A 16,771-nucleotide genomic window follows, 5' to 3' on the forward strand; every position below is an offset into this window, starting at 1 on the left:
TAGTAGTGGTGGTAGTGGTAGTAGTAATAGTAGTGGTAGTGGTAGTAGTAATAGTAGTGGTAGTAGTAATAGTAGTGGTAGTAGTAATAGTAGTGGTGGTAGTGGTAGTAGTAATAGTAGTGGTAGTAGTAATAGTAGTGGTAGTAGTAATAGTAGTGGTAGTAGTAATAGTAGTAGTGGTAGTGGTAGTAGTAGTAGTGGTGGTAGTGGTAATAGTAGTGGTAGTAGTGGTAGTAGTGATAGTGGTGGTAGTAGTAATAGTAGTGGTAGTAGTGGTAGTAGTGATAGTGGTGGTAGTAGTAATAGTAGTGGTAGTAGTAATAGTAGTGGTAGTAGTAATAGTAGTGGTAGTAGTAATAGTAGTGGTAGTAGTAATAGTAGTGGTGGTAGTGGTAGTAGTAATAGTAGTGGTAGTAGTAATAGTAGTGGTGGTAGTGGTAGTAGTAGTAGTGGTGGTAGTGGTAGTAGTAGTAGTGGTGGTAGTGGTAATAGTAGTGGTAGTAGTGGTAGTAGTGATAGTGGTGGTAGTAGTAATAGTAGTGGTAGTAGTGGTAGTAGTGATAGTGGTGGTAGTAGTAATAGTAGTGGTAGTAATAGTAGTGGTAGTAGTGGTAGTAGTGATAGTGGTGGTAGTAGTAATAGTAGTGGTGGTAGTGATAGTAGTAGCAGCAGCAGCGGATACAGAAGACCACTATTCTAGCTTAAAACTCCGGGAGAGGTGTTTTTTATCCAACAGTTTGCATAGCTGGTTCGTATCCACTTCCATTCATTTGTGCTAAGCTAGGCTAGCCTGCAGCTGGATAGCTTATTACTGAACACACAAAGAGGAAATTGGTATGCATCTTCTTGTCCGACTGGATAAAAATGGTAAGTGCATTTCCCATAATGTTGGCGTGTTGCTTTAAGTAGTAACTCAGCGAACCGAGGCTGGGCATGTGCACACACACACACACACACACTAATAGCAGAAAGACGTGAGTAATTGGTGGCCTGGGGGGCCTGGCTAAGGGAGTCTCTACAGCACTTATGAGGTTGACAAACCACTCCACAATTGGCTTCAAATGAATAGTCATCACAATATTTAGTTGGTCTGCCCCAGACACCCCCACCCCTCCACATTTCTTTTGTAGGAGATAATAACCAGTACGATGTGTTAGAACTCGAATATTTACGTGTCCTGAAGCTGTGATGGATCTCAAGAGCCAATTGATTTGCAGATAAAGAAGATAAAGAAGCAACGTGATTGGATGAGTGTTAACCCGGTTATGACAAACGAGCCTAACGGCTATATACGTTCCGGGGGAGGATTCCGCTGGATTGGGATACCTGTGTGTGCCGCCTGTGAGCTGACCACACACCTCATGCTGCTGGGTGATGAAACTGAGCCAAGCACTATGTCAAAACTATCCTACAAAAATAGCCCTTGCTACAAACCTACCGGTAGGCATGATCATAACAGCTCTGGAAGACATTTCACACATGCAAGCTGAAGATGTTTTTTTTCTTTTCTAGTGAGAACATTGACAGGGGAGTTTATGAAAGTCATACCTATAATCAATTAGCACTGGCTTACTAACATTGACACATTTTAAATAAGACGCGTGCAGATTCTTCCTGACTTCCAAACTGGCTAAACAGTCCCACTCCCTATAGGATGAAATATTGCTATCGTTTCATCTACAACATTTCATTGAGCTGTAATTAACACAAGGGTCCAATGTCCCCGATAGCATCACCGGTGGCCATATTCAAACTAATTTACTCTCAATAACTGTCAAACTAAATGAATGGAGTGCAGAACTGTTTTTAAACGTTTTTTGATGCGTGTCAGAGAGGATGTGCAAAATAAATTAGCATTGTTTTCGGGGTGAAGTGTCCCTTTAGCCGTTAAACTTGTTGGGTTAACCGGTCGGTTGGGAAGTTCAGAATGCTTGGCGGGGCTCCAGTCTCTAGGGTGCAATAAATAAGTAGACTTTTGGAGCCCTGCACTGTTGTGATCTGTTCATTCATCTGTCTATTCTCTGGGGCTCCATTCATCCGCAAAACAATCCATTTAAAATGTAAACAGATCATTTGCAATTCATCGCAAATTCATTGCATGAGTATTTGCTCTCAATCACATCCTAATAGACACGGCTGGGAACCTCTGCATGCTGAACATGTCTTAAAAGTTAAAGGAACACGCCAACATTTTGGGAAATTAGCTTATCGTCTTCTCCAGAGAGAGACAAGAAGATAGATACCAGTTTTCTGGCCAAATTCCCAATCAGGTCTCTGACATCAAGGCCACCTAATCATCCCTTCCCCTTAATTGGCTGATATAAATCCCCGTCTCCTGAGCCGTTCAGCCATTGCGTGTGATGTGTGCCTGGTGCCCGTGTATGGCAGCCATTGAGCCTGCGTAGCCCAAGGTTGGGGGCTACCAGTGGTGGTGAAGGAGGCAATTTCCACCCTACATTGTGGGGAGCGCTTTGAGTGTCTAGAAAAGCGCTATATAAATGTAATGAATTATTATTATAATTTTTTTATCCACTTGTTCTCCTCTTTTTCTATTTTTCTCCCATCCCAATTCCAGTGTGCCAATTCTCCCCTCCCCTGTCTTGAACGTTGCTCGCATATGCCCCCCACTGGCCGGTTGTAGGGAGGATAGAAGCCTTGCATCACGTGTGCCCTCCGATACACGAGGAGGCAGCCGGTCACATCTTTTCACCTGCCAGCACGGACTCTCATTGGCGAGGTGTAACGTGTGGGAGGCTCACACTACCCCCGCCATTTCCTGTCTCTGCCGTGCAGGCGTCCCCAACCGACCTGTAGGAGTCGCTGTCCACAACGTCCAGATTACCACCCATCGACTTCCAACCGCTAACTCTGCCAATTGAGTTAGTATGACGGCCGGCCCAAGCCGGAGGCAACGCCGACAGCCGGAGTCGAACCCGGTGTCTCTTGCGTTGGTGACGAGCGCAATGTCCGCTGCGCCACCCAGCTGCCACTGTAATGAATTATTATTATTATTATTCCTCTCTGTGTGTTCAGTAGAAATCCATCTGGCTGCACGTTAGCCTAGCTTAGCACAATGAATGGAAGCGGATAGTGCCGGTTAGCCTAGGCATTGTCCAACTAACACCTCTCCCGAAGGCTAACCGGCACTGTCCGCTTCCATTCATTGTGCTAAGCTAGGCAGCCAGATGGCTTTCTACTGAACGCACAGAGAGGAAACTGGTATCTATCTTCTTGTCTCTCTCTCTCTGGAGAAGACGGTAAGCTCATTTCCCAAAATGTTGGCGTGTTCCTTTAAGTGAATCAACAGCGAATTGACCCCGAACCCTGGCAGAATGTACTGCGCTGGAAGCGGCTGCCAGGGCCTTGCCTTCTGGCGGGACGTACCACGTCTGGCCGGAGCCTGAAGACCAGCGGGACGGAGTAGAGGAGGGCGTTCAGGGTGCTGCTCACCGAGGAGCTCCAGGACTGACACACTTCCCGACTCCGTGGGATCCGGTGGATGGTGAACTAAAAATGGGGCAAAAGAAAAAAGATAAAAGAATGGTGAAAAAGTTAAAAAAAAATTATTAGGTTAAAGGCCCAATTCATGATTACAGTATGGCTCACTGCTGGCTTTGTTTATATTGGATTATACATGTTCTTGTTTATACATATTATCCAAGTGTTCGATATGAGGACTGACGCCATGTGACAGATGAACACGAGTTTCCCGTGACTTCTGTGGCTGATGAAGGATTTGTTTATATTGGTGACTTTCGGAACGATTGGGAGTAAAAGAAAAATAAATAACAGAACACCTGTATTTTTAGTCGTGATCGGCCAACAAAAAGTGAAAAAAGCTTGCTTTCCATCCACAAGTCAAACCACTATATAAATCCTACGCAAATATAAGCACGACAAGGAACAAATATGATATTCAGACTGCCATCAAGCAGAAACAACCAGCATGTGTGTTTAATTCTATTTAGAGGAGGAGAGCTGAAATTATAGCAGCAGTTTGTATAGGCCTGACTAGGCCTGGATGAAAAGGCTGATCCTGCCCTCTGCTGGGGAGAGTTGGCCTTGCATTAAGACCATCAGCTGTTTACATGTTGCAGACTAGATGCTCAACAGAAATAACTATATCCTTAATACCTAGCAATTGAAAACGCCATTGTAACGGTCTGCAACATTGAAATAGTCTGTAACATTGAAACGGCCATGCCGGTCTCTCTCCAAATACCCAATAGGAAAAAACTACTCAGAATGTCAGTAACTTAAAGGGGAACTATCTTATAAATGGCCTTTTTGAGTGTTTAGCATTGTTTCCTAGCTATGTGAACTTATATTAATATGATCTATATCTCTAATTCTCATATTGGCGCATTCTTCCAATTCTCCTCTAACAATATTCACCCTCACTGAACTGATTCATCTGAAAATGTGCTGATTTGTGATGTCAGAAAGACACCGCTGCATGTTAATGTTGAGATACAAGATGAGCTGCACACAGTGGCTGGACCTGGACCTGGAGCCCATGCTCAAAACGGCTCGAGATCTTGAGGTAGAAAAATGCTGTTTTTGAGGACTTGATTAGAAATACAAAACAATGAATAAAAAAAATATATATATTACAGAGGTGTTCCATAGACTCACAGGAATTGTGTAAAAGTGCCCAAATAGTGAAAGAAATAGTAAAATAGTTCCCCTTTAAATAGTTAGCTAAGCTAACATAGCTACAGTATAAACACGGATCAGAATGTCAGTGGCTTAAATACTTAGCTAACGTAGTTACCGTATAAATGTGGCTCAGAATGTCAGTGACTTAAATACTTAGCGCGCAATCAAAGCTGTTGCACTAAGTAACAATTAAATACACGTGCCCTAGGTGAGTGAGAGGCTGAGCCTTTTCTCTCTCTCTCTCCTCCAAATACTTAGCTAATGTAGCTACAGTATAAACATGGCTCAGAATGTCAGTGACTTAAATACTAAGCTGCGTGCATCGACCATGGTTTTGGACAAATAGAAAATAAGGTGCTACCCTATAAACACGAACCAGAATGTCAGTCAAATGCAATGATGTAATAATGTAACGTTTTCAAGTTCAAGTTTCTCAAGTTTCTTTATTAGTTGTCATACAGAAGTACAGAATACTTTTATACAAAATGCTTCTTTCTGTTTCGCTCCAGAGACTGTGCTAGGCAAAAATAGATAATAAAATAAGTATAGCAAGTATAAAATAGAAGTCAAGTACGTAGACAAAAATGTTCAGTATATACACAATGCTCTATGTAGAGTAGAAGTAACTGAGTTACCATACAATATACTATACAGTGCAAAGCAGAAGTGGGATTAGGTACAATTTAGTTTTCCTACCAGGAGCGTTCATACCGTGGTCTCGAGACAGCTACCTCTGGGTACCCTGCATCGACATAGTGTGACTGACATTGATGTCAACCTAATGCTTGTGGGACGCCGCTAGGGGGTAGAGCAGCTGAGTGCGAGTGACAGTGGCTCAGGAGGTAGAGCAGTCGTCTGGTAATCCGGAGGTTCCCGGTTCGATTCCCGCTCCTCCCGGGCAGCATGTCCTTGAGCAAGACACTTAACCCCTAATTGGTCCCGATGAGCAGGTTGGCACCTTGCATGGTTGCCTCTGCCGTCGGTGTGTGAATGCATGAGTGAATGGGTAAAAATGTGAGCAACAAATTGTAAAGTGCTTTGGATAAAAGCGCTATATAAATGCAGCCATTTACCATTTGAATCATTGACTGATTGACTGAATGAATGAGTGAGTTCATTATGAATTGAAAACGGGGGACCCTGATGTAAACAAGACGAAAGTCTTTCTCTGGTCTGCATCCCCTTAACAATTGTGTGTATTGAGCTGTACTGTACCCATTCTGCAATCTGTTAATTAAAATAATCAATCAATCAATGAGTTACTGACATTGCCGGTCATAGAGGTGCTTCGAATCTCAAAAGAAAAGGATTTACGTTGTCTTGACTAAGCCAGGCATAATATATTATATACATCATATACCTTAGAATCTGAGTCTTTGTGTTCTTTAGAGTTTTCAAAGGTGCGGATCTTCTCCTCGCTCATCCCGTCGGTGTCTGCGATGACGTAGTGTCGAGGCCTGTAGGACAGAGACAGGCTCTCCATCAGGCGAAGGACCTCCGTAGTGTGACCCCCTGGTAGAAACACAGCACAACAAACATTATTATTATTATTATTATAGAACCCTATTTAGGGCTTTCCATAAACAATGGCATAGGGCAATTTTTTTTATAATAAGCTTGGGGCCATCTTAGAAACAGACGCATCATTATCTAATACTCTCATTGCTCATTCCTCTGTGTGTGTTTGTTTTGTGTGTGTTTTCGTGTTCAACGTTAAACTATTGTGCAAACGTATACACTGTACTCAAATAAATAACTTATTTCGAACTTGACGTCCTTGTGTTTGCCATTTTATTAAAATGATCTTTTTAAGTTGCAGGAAAGGTCAGCAAAAGGCTTTCTTTATTGCAAATCTTTGGCATCCCGGACGAGGAGCATAGCCTTCCCTCCCGAGACGACAACCCCTAGTTGCCACTCAACACCATCTTATTTGAAAAAACCCTGAACTAGGATGTAAAATCTGGGGCTGCTCCATAGACAATGAATAGGGCTCTGACTTTGAGGCCATCAAATGTTTGTGAGCTTTTACACCCAAATTATGCTTATATTCTAGCATTGCAAGAAGATCTGAACCAGAATTAAAACATCATATGGGTGTAAGAACACAAACATATCGCCTCATAAAGTCAGAACCCCATTCATTGTCTTTTTTTTTTTTAATTTTTTTTATTATTGCAAAACAAAACTTATTAAAAGTCAGTACTCAACACACAATGTATAATGAAACTTTCAGTAAAGGTGGTTAAAATATATGCAAGTACAGAAACAGGATAAAACAAAAATAGTCAATAATAACATTTTAACCGTATACAGTGTATATCCAGCGAAGTTACAATTATATAAATGTTAGTATATAATATACCCCTAATACCTATTTTCTAAAACCCTACACATATATGCTCCAGCTCCCATTCATTGTCTATGGAGCAGCCCCAGATGTTATCCCAGTTACATCATCGACTGGAAGGTTCTGATGTATAAATGTATACATGTATCCGACTATCCGTCATCTTCATCTTTATGGATGAAGGATTGCACTACAACTCGTACACCTTACTGTAAATTGTACCTAAAATTGTACCTCATCCCATTTCTGCTTTGCACTAGATAGTACTGTACATTAGTACACTGCATAGTATTGTGTATTGTATATTATATGGTAACTCAGAACATTGTACATATGTCTATACCGAACACTGTGACCTCATTTTCTTCTTCTAAATTCATGCTATATTATGTTATTATGTTATTTGATACTATCTTGTCTAGCACAGTCTCTGGAGCGTAACAGTAAGAAGCATTTTGTATGAAAGTATTCTGTACTTCTGTATGACAACTATTAAAGAACTTGAACTTGAACTTGATCTGAATGTGTCTCAAACTGGTCAGACTTCTACTTGACCTTACCCCTAGAGCCTAGAACCCACCTCACCCCTGCCCACTTTGACAACCTAGGATGGCTTAGAGTAGACGACTGAGTGAGTACAGCAACTTGCAATGGGCCTGGTCTACAAGATACACTATACGACTAAGGTACCCATGTACATGTCAAAATACTTCCCAAAGGTCAGTGAATACCACGATCACAACACCAGAGGAAGCTCAACAAATCATGTTAAACCCAGATTCGGCTCAAACAAGGGACTAAACACGTTTCGCAATTATGCCACATCAATGTGGAACGCCCTACCCAAAGCTGTAAAGGAATGTGAATCCCTAGCCACATTCAAAACCGATCTTAAAGAGCACCTACGGGAGGCTGCAATTCGAAACTGGCCACCGTAAATGTCCAAACCCCCCCACCCCCTCCTAATAGACAGTCTCCTCCCCACCGCATGTATATATTCTCTCCCCGCCGTATGTATATTTCTCTGTCACCCACCCACCCCCTCCGTCTCCTCCCCACCATATTTCTCTCCCACCCCCCCTCCTAATGTACAGTCCCCTCCCCATCATATGTATATACTCTGTCAGGACCTATGGGTAACAGTACTGTATATTTGAATATCGTATATGTCACAAATGTAACAGTACTAAATACCTGTATGTCATGTATGTCCCTATGCCATAAATGTCATGTATGTTGTGTATGTCATAAATGTCACTATGAATTGAAAATGGGGGACCCTGATGTAAACAAGACAAACGTCTTTCTCTGGTCTTCATCCCCTTAACAATTGTGTGTATTGAGCCATACTGTATTGTACCCATTCTGCAATCTGTTACATAAAGTTTTTCATTCATTCATTCATCAGAATAGGATCATCCTGTTGCGGTCTCAACTCTCAACAGAGTCTCAGTGACCACTCTCAAAGAGCACCTACGGGAGACTGTAATTCGAAACTGGCCCCTGTAAATGTCCAAAACCAACCCCCTCCAATGTACAGTTTCCCCCACCCCGCCTACCAACCCCCCCCCCCCCCCCCAACCTCCTCCAATGTACAGTTTCTTCGCCCTCAAATGTATATACTCTCTTTTTTAGACTCTTTGTGTACTCATATAAAACAGTACTGTATATTAGTAGATCTGGTATGTCATAAATGTCTAGATGTAACAACAGTACTGTCTACCTGTATGTCATGTATGTCATGTTATGATGAATTGAAAATGGGGGACCCTGATGTAAACAAGACAAACGTCTTTCTCTGGTCTGCATCCCCTTAACAATTGTATGTATTGAGCCGTACTGTATTGTACCCATTCTGCAATCTGTATACAATTTTCAATCAATCAATCAAACATCAAGTTCCAGTCCTGTATATGGAAGTATTATGGTACAGTGCCCTGTTGTAGAGCTGCTATTGGCTTATGTTTTTATTTATTGGGATGTAACTTGTTGATTGTGTTTGTGTTTTTTTTTTACTCTGTGGACCCTGTGTAAAGGTGATGATGTTCTCTCTCTGATTTCCAGCTTCAGGAGACACCATCAAATTATAGCTGGAAGTCTGCACTTTAACCTCATAGTCATTGTTCTGTTTCAAATCCGCTGTGCTGAAGCACAACATGTGAATGTCCTCCTAAGACTTATTATGGTCTGCACAGTGGGTCCAGATCAGTTACTTTGCTACTACTCACGTCACGTCACTAACCGGGAACTGACTGACTGACTCTGACTGTGGCTCTGAAGTGGGTGCTACGGAAGTTAGCTTGCTAGCTAGCTAATAAACAATGTTGGAACATTGTTAGTATGTGATATCGTTACCTGATCCAGCAACGACAAGCACGCAGACGGGACCTTTAGCTCCGGGTTTATACTTTGATCCAGTCTTAACAACAACAAGTAGCCGTAAGACAAACAGAAATGCTGCACCAAAAAGTCCTAACAATATTCCTAGCAGCAGATCCATAACGGCGGCCGGCTACGGTGCCTCATTAGGACCAAACGTATAAACTGAACCGAAGATGTCTGGCTGCCATTTGCCGCATTTCTACTTTCCGTAGCCGCATCGTAAAAACTATTTAAATACAGTATAGTAAAAGTACTTTCTTTCCTCCCCTGGGTTCTCTACTTTCTGTGTTACTGTACCAATGCATTATTTGGTAACATCAAGTTATTCTCTATATATCATATTAACAACTGTAATCATGGGTTTGTTTTCATTGCATTATAACCTCATATACATAACTTTGCTCATGAAATGAGAATTGCTGCAAATGTACAAACAAATCAGTAAATCAAATCAGAGAGAGAGAGAGAGAGAGAGAGAGAGAGGGAAAGTGTTTTGTTGATTATACAATGCCATTTTCTCTGTCTCTCTTTGTGATTATGAGTTTTAGTGGGTTTTCCTTGACAAAGTAAACAAATTATTAGAGGTAGAGTTGATGACGAGAGAAAGTCTTGAACTATGTAAAAAAAAAAACACACATATTCTATATGAATCACAGTAAACTAGACACTGCCTTTTTAACCTGGACAGCTACAACCAGGAAGCACCTCCCACCCCGTGACGCGTTCAGAGTTTACTCTATAACCAGGAAGCGCCTCCCGTTCAGACAGAGTTCACTCTTCCTGAGAAAACAAAACTTAACAGCGCCGTTGTTAAAATGGCGCAGCAAGGAGTTGATCTGGACCGGGACGCCTTCTGCTGTTCTATCTGTCTGGATCTACTGAAGGATCCGGTAACTATTCCATGTGGACACAGCTACTGTATGGGCTGTATTAAAGACTACTGGGATCAAGATGATCAGAAGGGGATCTACACATGTCCCCAGTGCAGGGAGACTTTTAATCCGAGGCCGGTTCTGAAGAAAAACAACATGCTGGCTGAAGTGATAGAACAACTAAGGAAGACAGGACTCCAAGCTGCTCCTCCTGATCACTGTTGTGCTGGACCTGGAGATGTGGCCTGTGATTTCTGCACTGGGAGAAAGCAGAAAGCCCTCAAGTCCTGCCTGGTATGTCTGACCTCTTTCTGTGAAACTCACCTCCAGCCTCAGGAGAACACCTGCTCTCCTCATGATGAAGCTATGAAGATTTTCTGTCGTACTGATCAGCAGTGTATCTGTTATTTGTGTTCCATGGATGAACATAAAGGCCATGATATAGTCTCGGCTGCAGCAGAAAGGACAGAGAGACAGAAAGAGCTTGGCATGAGTCAGCAGAAAATCCACCAGAGAGTCCAGGAGAGAGAGAAGCTACTCAAAGAGGCCCAACAGGCTGTTGGTTCTCTCAATCGCTCTGCTGATAAAGCAGTGGAGGACAATGAGAGAATCTTCACTGAGCTGATACGCTCCTTGGAGACGAGGCTCTCTGAGCTGAAGAAGGTCATCAGAGCCCAACAGAGGACCACAGTGACTCAGGCTGAAGAACTGCAGAAGAGACTGGAGCAGGAGATAGAGGACCTGAGGAGGAGAGACACTGAGCTGGAGCAGCTCTCACACACAGAGGACCACATCCACTTTCTACAGAGTTACCCCTCCCTCTCCGGTCCCAGTGAGTCTACAGACTTACCCAGCATCAGTGTCCTTCCTCTCCTGTACTTTGCAGATGTGACTGAGGTCGTGTCTAAGCTGAGAGACAAACTAGAGGACGTTCTGAAAGAGCAGTGGCCCAGAATCTCAACAACAGTGAATGCAGTTAATGTTTTACTGCCACCAGAGCCCAAGACCAGAGCTGACTTCTTACAATATTACTCTCAGATCACACTGGACCCAAACACAACATTCACACTTCTGTCTTTGTCTGAGGGGAACAGAAAAGCAACACGGATGCAGCAAAAGCAGTCGTATCCTAATCACCCAGAAAGATTCATTAAAAGGGCTCAGGTTCTGGGTAGAGAAGGTCTGACTGGACGCTGTTACTGGGAGGTGGAGTGGAGTGTAGGGGTTCATGTAGCAGCCTCCTACAAAGACATTAGTAGAACGTATGGAACAGGCACTAAGGAGGACGGTGGATTTGGACGGAATTCCAAATCCTGGGCTTTAGATTGCAATCCAAGTAATTATTTCTTCAGCCACAATAACAAGAGCATAACAGTACCGGGCCCCCGGTCCTCCAGAATAGGAGTGTACCTGGATCACAGAGCAGGGACTCTGTCCTTCTACAGCGTCTCTGACACAATGACCCTCCTGCACAGAGTCAACACTACATTCACTCAGCCTCTCTATCCTGGACTTTGGTGTCGATATAGCCTTGCGGAGGCTGAGTTTTGTGAGAGATCAGTGACATACCCAGCGTTTTGGATTTAAATTGATCTTGGAGATGCTGAGTTGTGAAAGATGAGGTAATTAGGAGTTACATTCACTCAGTCACTATCGTTGTTCTGAGGGACACAAACATAACATACACTATAAAAATAAGGAAGTTCCAGGCACTCTTCTTGTATATAAAAAAGGCTTTAATAAATAGCTTAGTTCATATTAGAACCATTAAAAAAACACCAGCATGTTTCGGCCTCTCTATCGGCCTTCTTCAGGGCATACTGTACATGTTGGTGTTTTTTTTAATGGTTCTAAACTTCTAATATGAACTAAGCTATTTATTAAAGCCTTTTTTATATACAAGAAGAGTGCCTGGAACTTCCTTATTTTTATTCAACTGACTTCCCTCATCCAAGAGCACCTTCAAAAAGACACAGGATTCACACCACAAATACGCTGCAGCCCTCCTTCTTGTTCTAGTTTGTATAACATACACTATGTTTTGCTTTGTTTCTAGTTTCTAGCCTACTGGGGTAACGTTTGATTGGATATTTGCATACTTCATTCATAATTATTCACATATTTTATTCACATCTTAATACCTCTGTCCCTTTGCATGTGGGGAAGTAAAAACCTTTATTTTCATACTCCGGGTATGTTGGACAACAATATGCAACAATTTTATTTGTATTTGATCACCTTTGGTCATTTTTAATTACTGTGGGATTTGGGTCTGTCTCTTCTCTCTGTTCCAGGTAACAATGCGGTGGCCGGACCTCCATGGGGAGGTTGAGTCAGCCTATAACCTTTTCCCTCACCTCGTATCTCTGGGCAGCCGGGACACTTCATACGGGACACTCTATTTTCAAGGCCTTCTCTCAGCCAAGGTATGGCGAGGAGGGTAGGGGGGGGTTTCCCCCCTTGGTGGATTTTTTTTTGTCAAATCAGTTGTGCAATAGTCACTTTTGGTGAGTTGTTTCTATACAATTCACTTATATGCCATTTAGGTATGACACAGGACTACACAAGCATTTTTAGTATACAAATGTGTCAACAGACTAAAGCATTGAACCACAATATTTTGCATACAAATTATGCAGAATGTAATATCATAACTGTCTATTCTTTTTCTTGCAATTGAGCCAATTTTCATTAGGTACGGTTCTGAGGTGTGTGTTCAACAGAATGCAGTAACAAAAACACGTTCACAAAATGTATGGGTTACTGAATGCTGAACTGCACTGTTAAAATCACTAAGCCATTGTAAGACCTTACCTGTGTCACTTGTCTCTGCTGCCCTTTGATTAAAAAACTTCTGTATGTCCATTTTACTTTTTTTTTGCATATTTCAGTTAGTCACAGTCAAAGTCACCTAGTAAAAGTGAGATAATTGACAATATCAAAACATGCTAGGGCTGTACCGAATAGTTCGAAGCTTCGTTCATAATGTTGACATTCGAATTCTAAATCAACATAAAAAATTGTAATTATAAAAGAAAATATATATATTTTACAATTTTAATTTGCCAAGGTATGGCGAGTGCCATACCTTGCCATACCAAAACGACGCCCCTGCCTTCTCTTGAACCCATAGCCAGGATGTGTGGCGCATGGGTCAGTCGTAAATGCAACTATTTTGTTTCAGAACAGACTCATCTGCTTTATCAAACGAGCTCAAGGAGCGAGAGAGAGTTGTTCTTCTGGTGGTAGACTTTCTGGGAGACAGACCTACACTGTAATTTTTTTTTACATTACGGGAAATTCACTTATTTTAATAAATATTACTTTTGTTTTTCTACTTTAAGTGTAAATGCCATAAAAATACAGTAAATTACTTTTTATCAAAATATTAACCATTAAATAAAGGTTGTAAATGTATTTGATTTTACTGTAATTTGACAGTAAGTATTTGGCAACCGTTGCTGCCAGACATTTACAGTTTTTTTTTACAGTTTTCTTTTTTACACTGTAGATAGGAGCTGGCTTAGGAAGAATGACCATTCATTGAATATTGTGCATTTTGTCTTTTGTTCTTTTATTCTTACTAAATAAACGTGGACATCTAAACCCAGAAGGACCCGTGTGGATATTTGCTTGAAACTTGCCGTTTCACCGACTGAACCTCAATATAGAACTTTGAACACAACGCAAAGGAATTTACTTCAACTCACTATTTCCATTACAGTGCTACACGAGAAATTCAGTCTAAATCTAACATTACCATTGAAATTCAATAGTGAAACAAGTTAGAGTTCCAAACCAATTCTGGTTTAATTCTAGATATCTAGATCATCTCCAATCAGCTGCAAATACTTTCTAAAATGTTGCCATTGTTACTATTACAATTGTTTAAGAACCCAAGAGCTGAGGGCAATAGTTTTGGCAGCGGTGGCCTGAAGGTTAGAGAAGCGGGTTTGTGACCGCAAAGAAACATCTGATCCCCCGGACCGGCAGGAAACATCTGGGCTGGGGATTGGGAAAGTGAATGAATAACTCTCTCCCATACCCTCAATACCAACAGGCTGAAGTGCCCTTGAGCAAGGCACTTAACCCCCAACTGCTCCAGTGGAGTTGCTCAGTGGCCAACGGTGTCAGACTGTGGTTTTACTGGGCGGCTCCCAGGTGTGAATGGAACTGTGTGAGTCAGTGTGAAGCAGGGCGTTACTGAAGAAGAGCATTCGTGCTCAGAGAACCTACCCTGGTAAATAAAGGTACAAAAAATAAAAGTTTGATGTGGCGCTCCTAGGGAAAGTACCTCCTCCCTGATGGCAGGAGTCGAAACTGCAGGTGAATAGGGGAGAATATCCTTTCATCCTATCAGAATTCAATTTCACAATATGGACACACATGCAAACATCTTTTGTATTATGACCTTTATATATTGCTATTAAAATCTGTTATTTCTGTTTTTGTTCTTGACTATGAGTTTGATAAGATAAGATACACCTTTTATTATTCCCCTGTAAGGGAGTTCAGGCATCAAAGCAGCAACAGCAAAGACAATGAAGCACAGTAGATGCACAGGTTAGATCCAAACAAGCTAGGATCATTAGAATGAAAATACAATAAAACCAAGTAAACATGGCTGTTTGCCCTTGAAATCTACTCTGGATCTCTGAGTGAGTGAATGAACATAGAAACATAAGTATACTCTACATTCAATAATATAAATATTAGGAGCTGCCCAGTACAACCACAGTCTGACACCGTTGACCACTAGGAGCTGCCCAGTACAAGCACAGTCTGACACTGTTGACCACTAGGAGCTGCCCAGTACAACCACAGTCTGACACTGTTGACCACTAGGAGCTGCCCAGTACAACCACAGTCTGACACTGTTGACCACTAGGAGCTGCCCAGTACAACCACAGTCTGACACTGTTGACCACTAGGAGCTGCCCAGTACAACCACAGTCTGACACTGTTGACCACTAGGAGCTGCCCAGTACAACCACAGACTGACACTGTTGACCACTAGGAGCTTCCCAGTACAACCACAGTCTGACACTGTTGACCACTAGGAGCTGCCCAGTACAACCCACACAGAAGGATAGGAAGGATTGCTTTCCCAAATCCCCTCCAATGGACAATGTGTCATGTAGTCAGTAGAGGGCAGTAGAGGGCACCAATTACTTTGTGTATGCAGTGCACAAAGTTCTGTGTATGTACAACAAATCTACAGTTGGCTCTTTTTGTGGTGTATTTGAGGTTGACATATCTAAGTGTACATTTTATTCGAAACAAATGTACTTGTAAAAAATAAATAAAAAAAAGCCCCTCACCAAATTTGATGTTATACATTTAATTTATTCAAAAGACTTATCAAAGCTAAAAAGTCTGAACAAAAGTATAAATGTCACATATCAAAACTAATAAAGACACATAATCATTATCCCACTATCATAAAAGTGTTGGATTGAGGTTGAAACATTTGTGCCTCCATAGCAATATTATTTCAAGTGTAAATTAACTTTCTATAATGGAGCGACTCAAATCCATGTGATATAGAACAATGATGGAAGTAAAGTGCCTTGAAAACAAAAGATACATACAGAGGAGAGAGCAAGACTAGTCATCCTATACACTCACTGTATTAACATTTAGTGAATTAATTCATTAACATTCCCCATTTTGCTGGATTAGTACCTGGAACCCCCTCCCCCGGGCCCCAACCCCACGTGGAGAACCACTGTCTCACCCCTTCTTTCATTATTGTTGAAGAATGATATGTGGATGAACAAATTTATTGCATTGTACTAAAAGATTTGATTTGCATTTGATTTGAAGAGCTGCATTGATAACATTGATTTCACAGACTGTCAAGTTAATGATACGATAATTACCTTATTATAGTGAAGAGCAGGTTGGACCGACCAGCCCACTCTCTATGTATATACAGAACCATAGTATAAGTCGGTTTTAAAAACCTTTTGAGGAGCCAATGTACTTAGTTGTGTGTTTGCAGAATGTATGGTGTGATACCTGACCCAAAAGTACACAATCTCTCCCATTTGCAACAATGAATTTACACATCTCTCCTGATTACATTATTTAGATGAGATATGGATATGTTTAGAGTAGTGCTGTCAATAGATACAATTATTAATTTTTTATAAATTTATAAAATTATTTTTACTAATTAATCTCACAATTTTCTGTAATTAATCTAGATTAAAAATAGCATTTTTCTACTTAAGACCGAAGCTTGTAACAGATATTTACTTGAGTAAAATCATGGAATTAATGTAAAATCAACATAAAGAAAGTATATTTAGATTCAAAGACTATTTTAATAGCTTTCTTTGAATACAGTTTATCTCCTGTGAAATACAAATGTTTAACAAAACCATCAACATTGACTCAGCTTGACCTTTCTTATATCCACGGCGCTAAGATTGACAGTTAAAGCATTAATTTTGACAGCCCTAGTTTAGAGATATGTTTAGCCTTTATCCTACCTGTATCCTACTTC

At 41.3% G+C, this 16,771-nt stretch overlaps 2 protein-coding genes across 2 annotated transcripts in view; one reads left to right on the plus strand and one right to left on the minus strand.

The window, feature by feature from the left end:
- Positions 1 to 9,493, minus strand: part of alg14 (ALG14 UDP-N-acetylglucosaminyltransferase subunit) — a 39,918-nt gene extending 30,425 nt beyond the window's left edge. Inside the window, exons 1-3 of the mRNA XM_084325601.1 lie at positions 9,362 to 9,493; positions 6,020 to 6,171; positions 3,385 to 3,507 (exon numbers count right to left, since the gene is read on the minus strand). Coding sequence (XP_084181727.1) covers positions 3,385 to 3,507; positions 6,020 to 6,142 — 246 coding nt within the window. The 5' untranslated portion in view covers positions 6,143 to 6,171; positions 9,362 to 9,493. The remainder of the gene's footprint in view (positions 1 to 3,384; positions 3,508 to 6,019; positions 6,172 to 9,361) is intronic.
- Positions 9,494 to 10,194: 701 nt separating this feature from the next.
- On the plus strand, positions 10,195 to 12,678 carry LOC311238404 (E3 ubiquitin/ISG15 ligase TRIM25-like). The gene is made up of 2 exons (XM_084326455.1): positions 10,195 to 11,882; positions 12,555 to 12,678. Exon 1 carries the CDS (start codon positions 10,204 to 10,206, stop codon positions 11,845 to 11,847), a length of 1,644 nt encoding a protein of 547 aa, XP_084182581.1. The 5' UTR covers positions 10,195 to 10,203; the 3' UTR covers positions 11,848 to 11,882; positions 12,555 to 12,678.
- Positions 12,679 to 16,771: the final 4,093 nt, after the last annotated feature.

Source organism: Notolepis coatsorum (genome assembly GCF_963971535.1).
Source record: "Notolepis coatsorum genome assembly, chromosome: 12".
Taxonomy (NCBI): Eukaryota; Metazoa; Chordata; class Actinopteri; order Aulopiformes; family Paralepididae; genus Notolepis; species Notolepis coatsorum.

What these genes read in the sequence shown, in the direction of transcription:
- LOC311238404 (XM_084326455.1), top strand. Translation starts at nt 10,204, where the DNA reads ATGGCGCAGCAAGGAGTTGATCTGGACCGGGACGCCTTCTGCTGTTCT.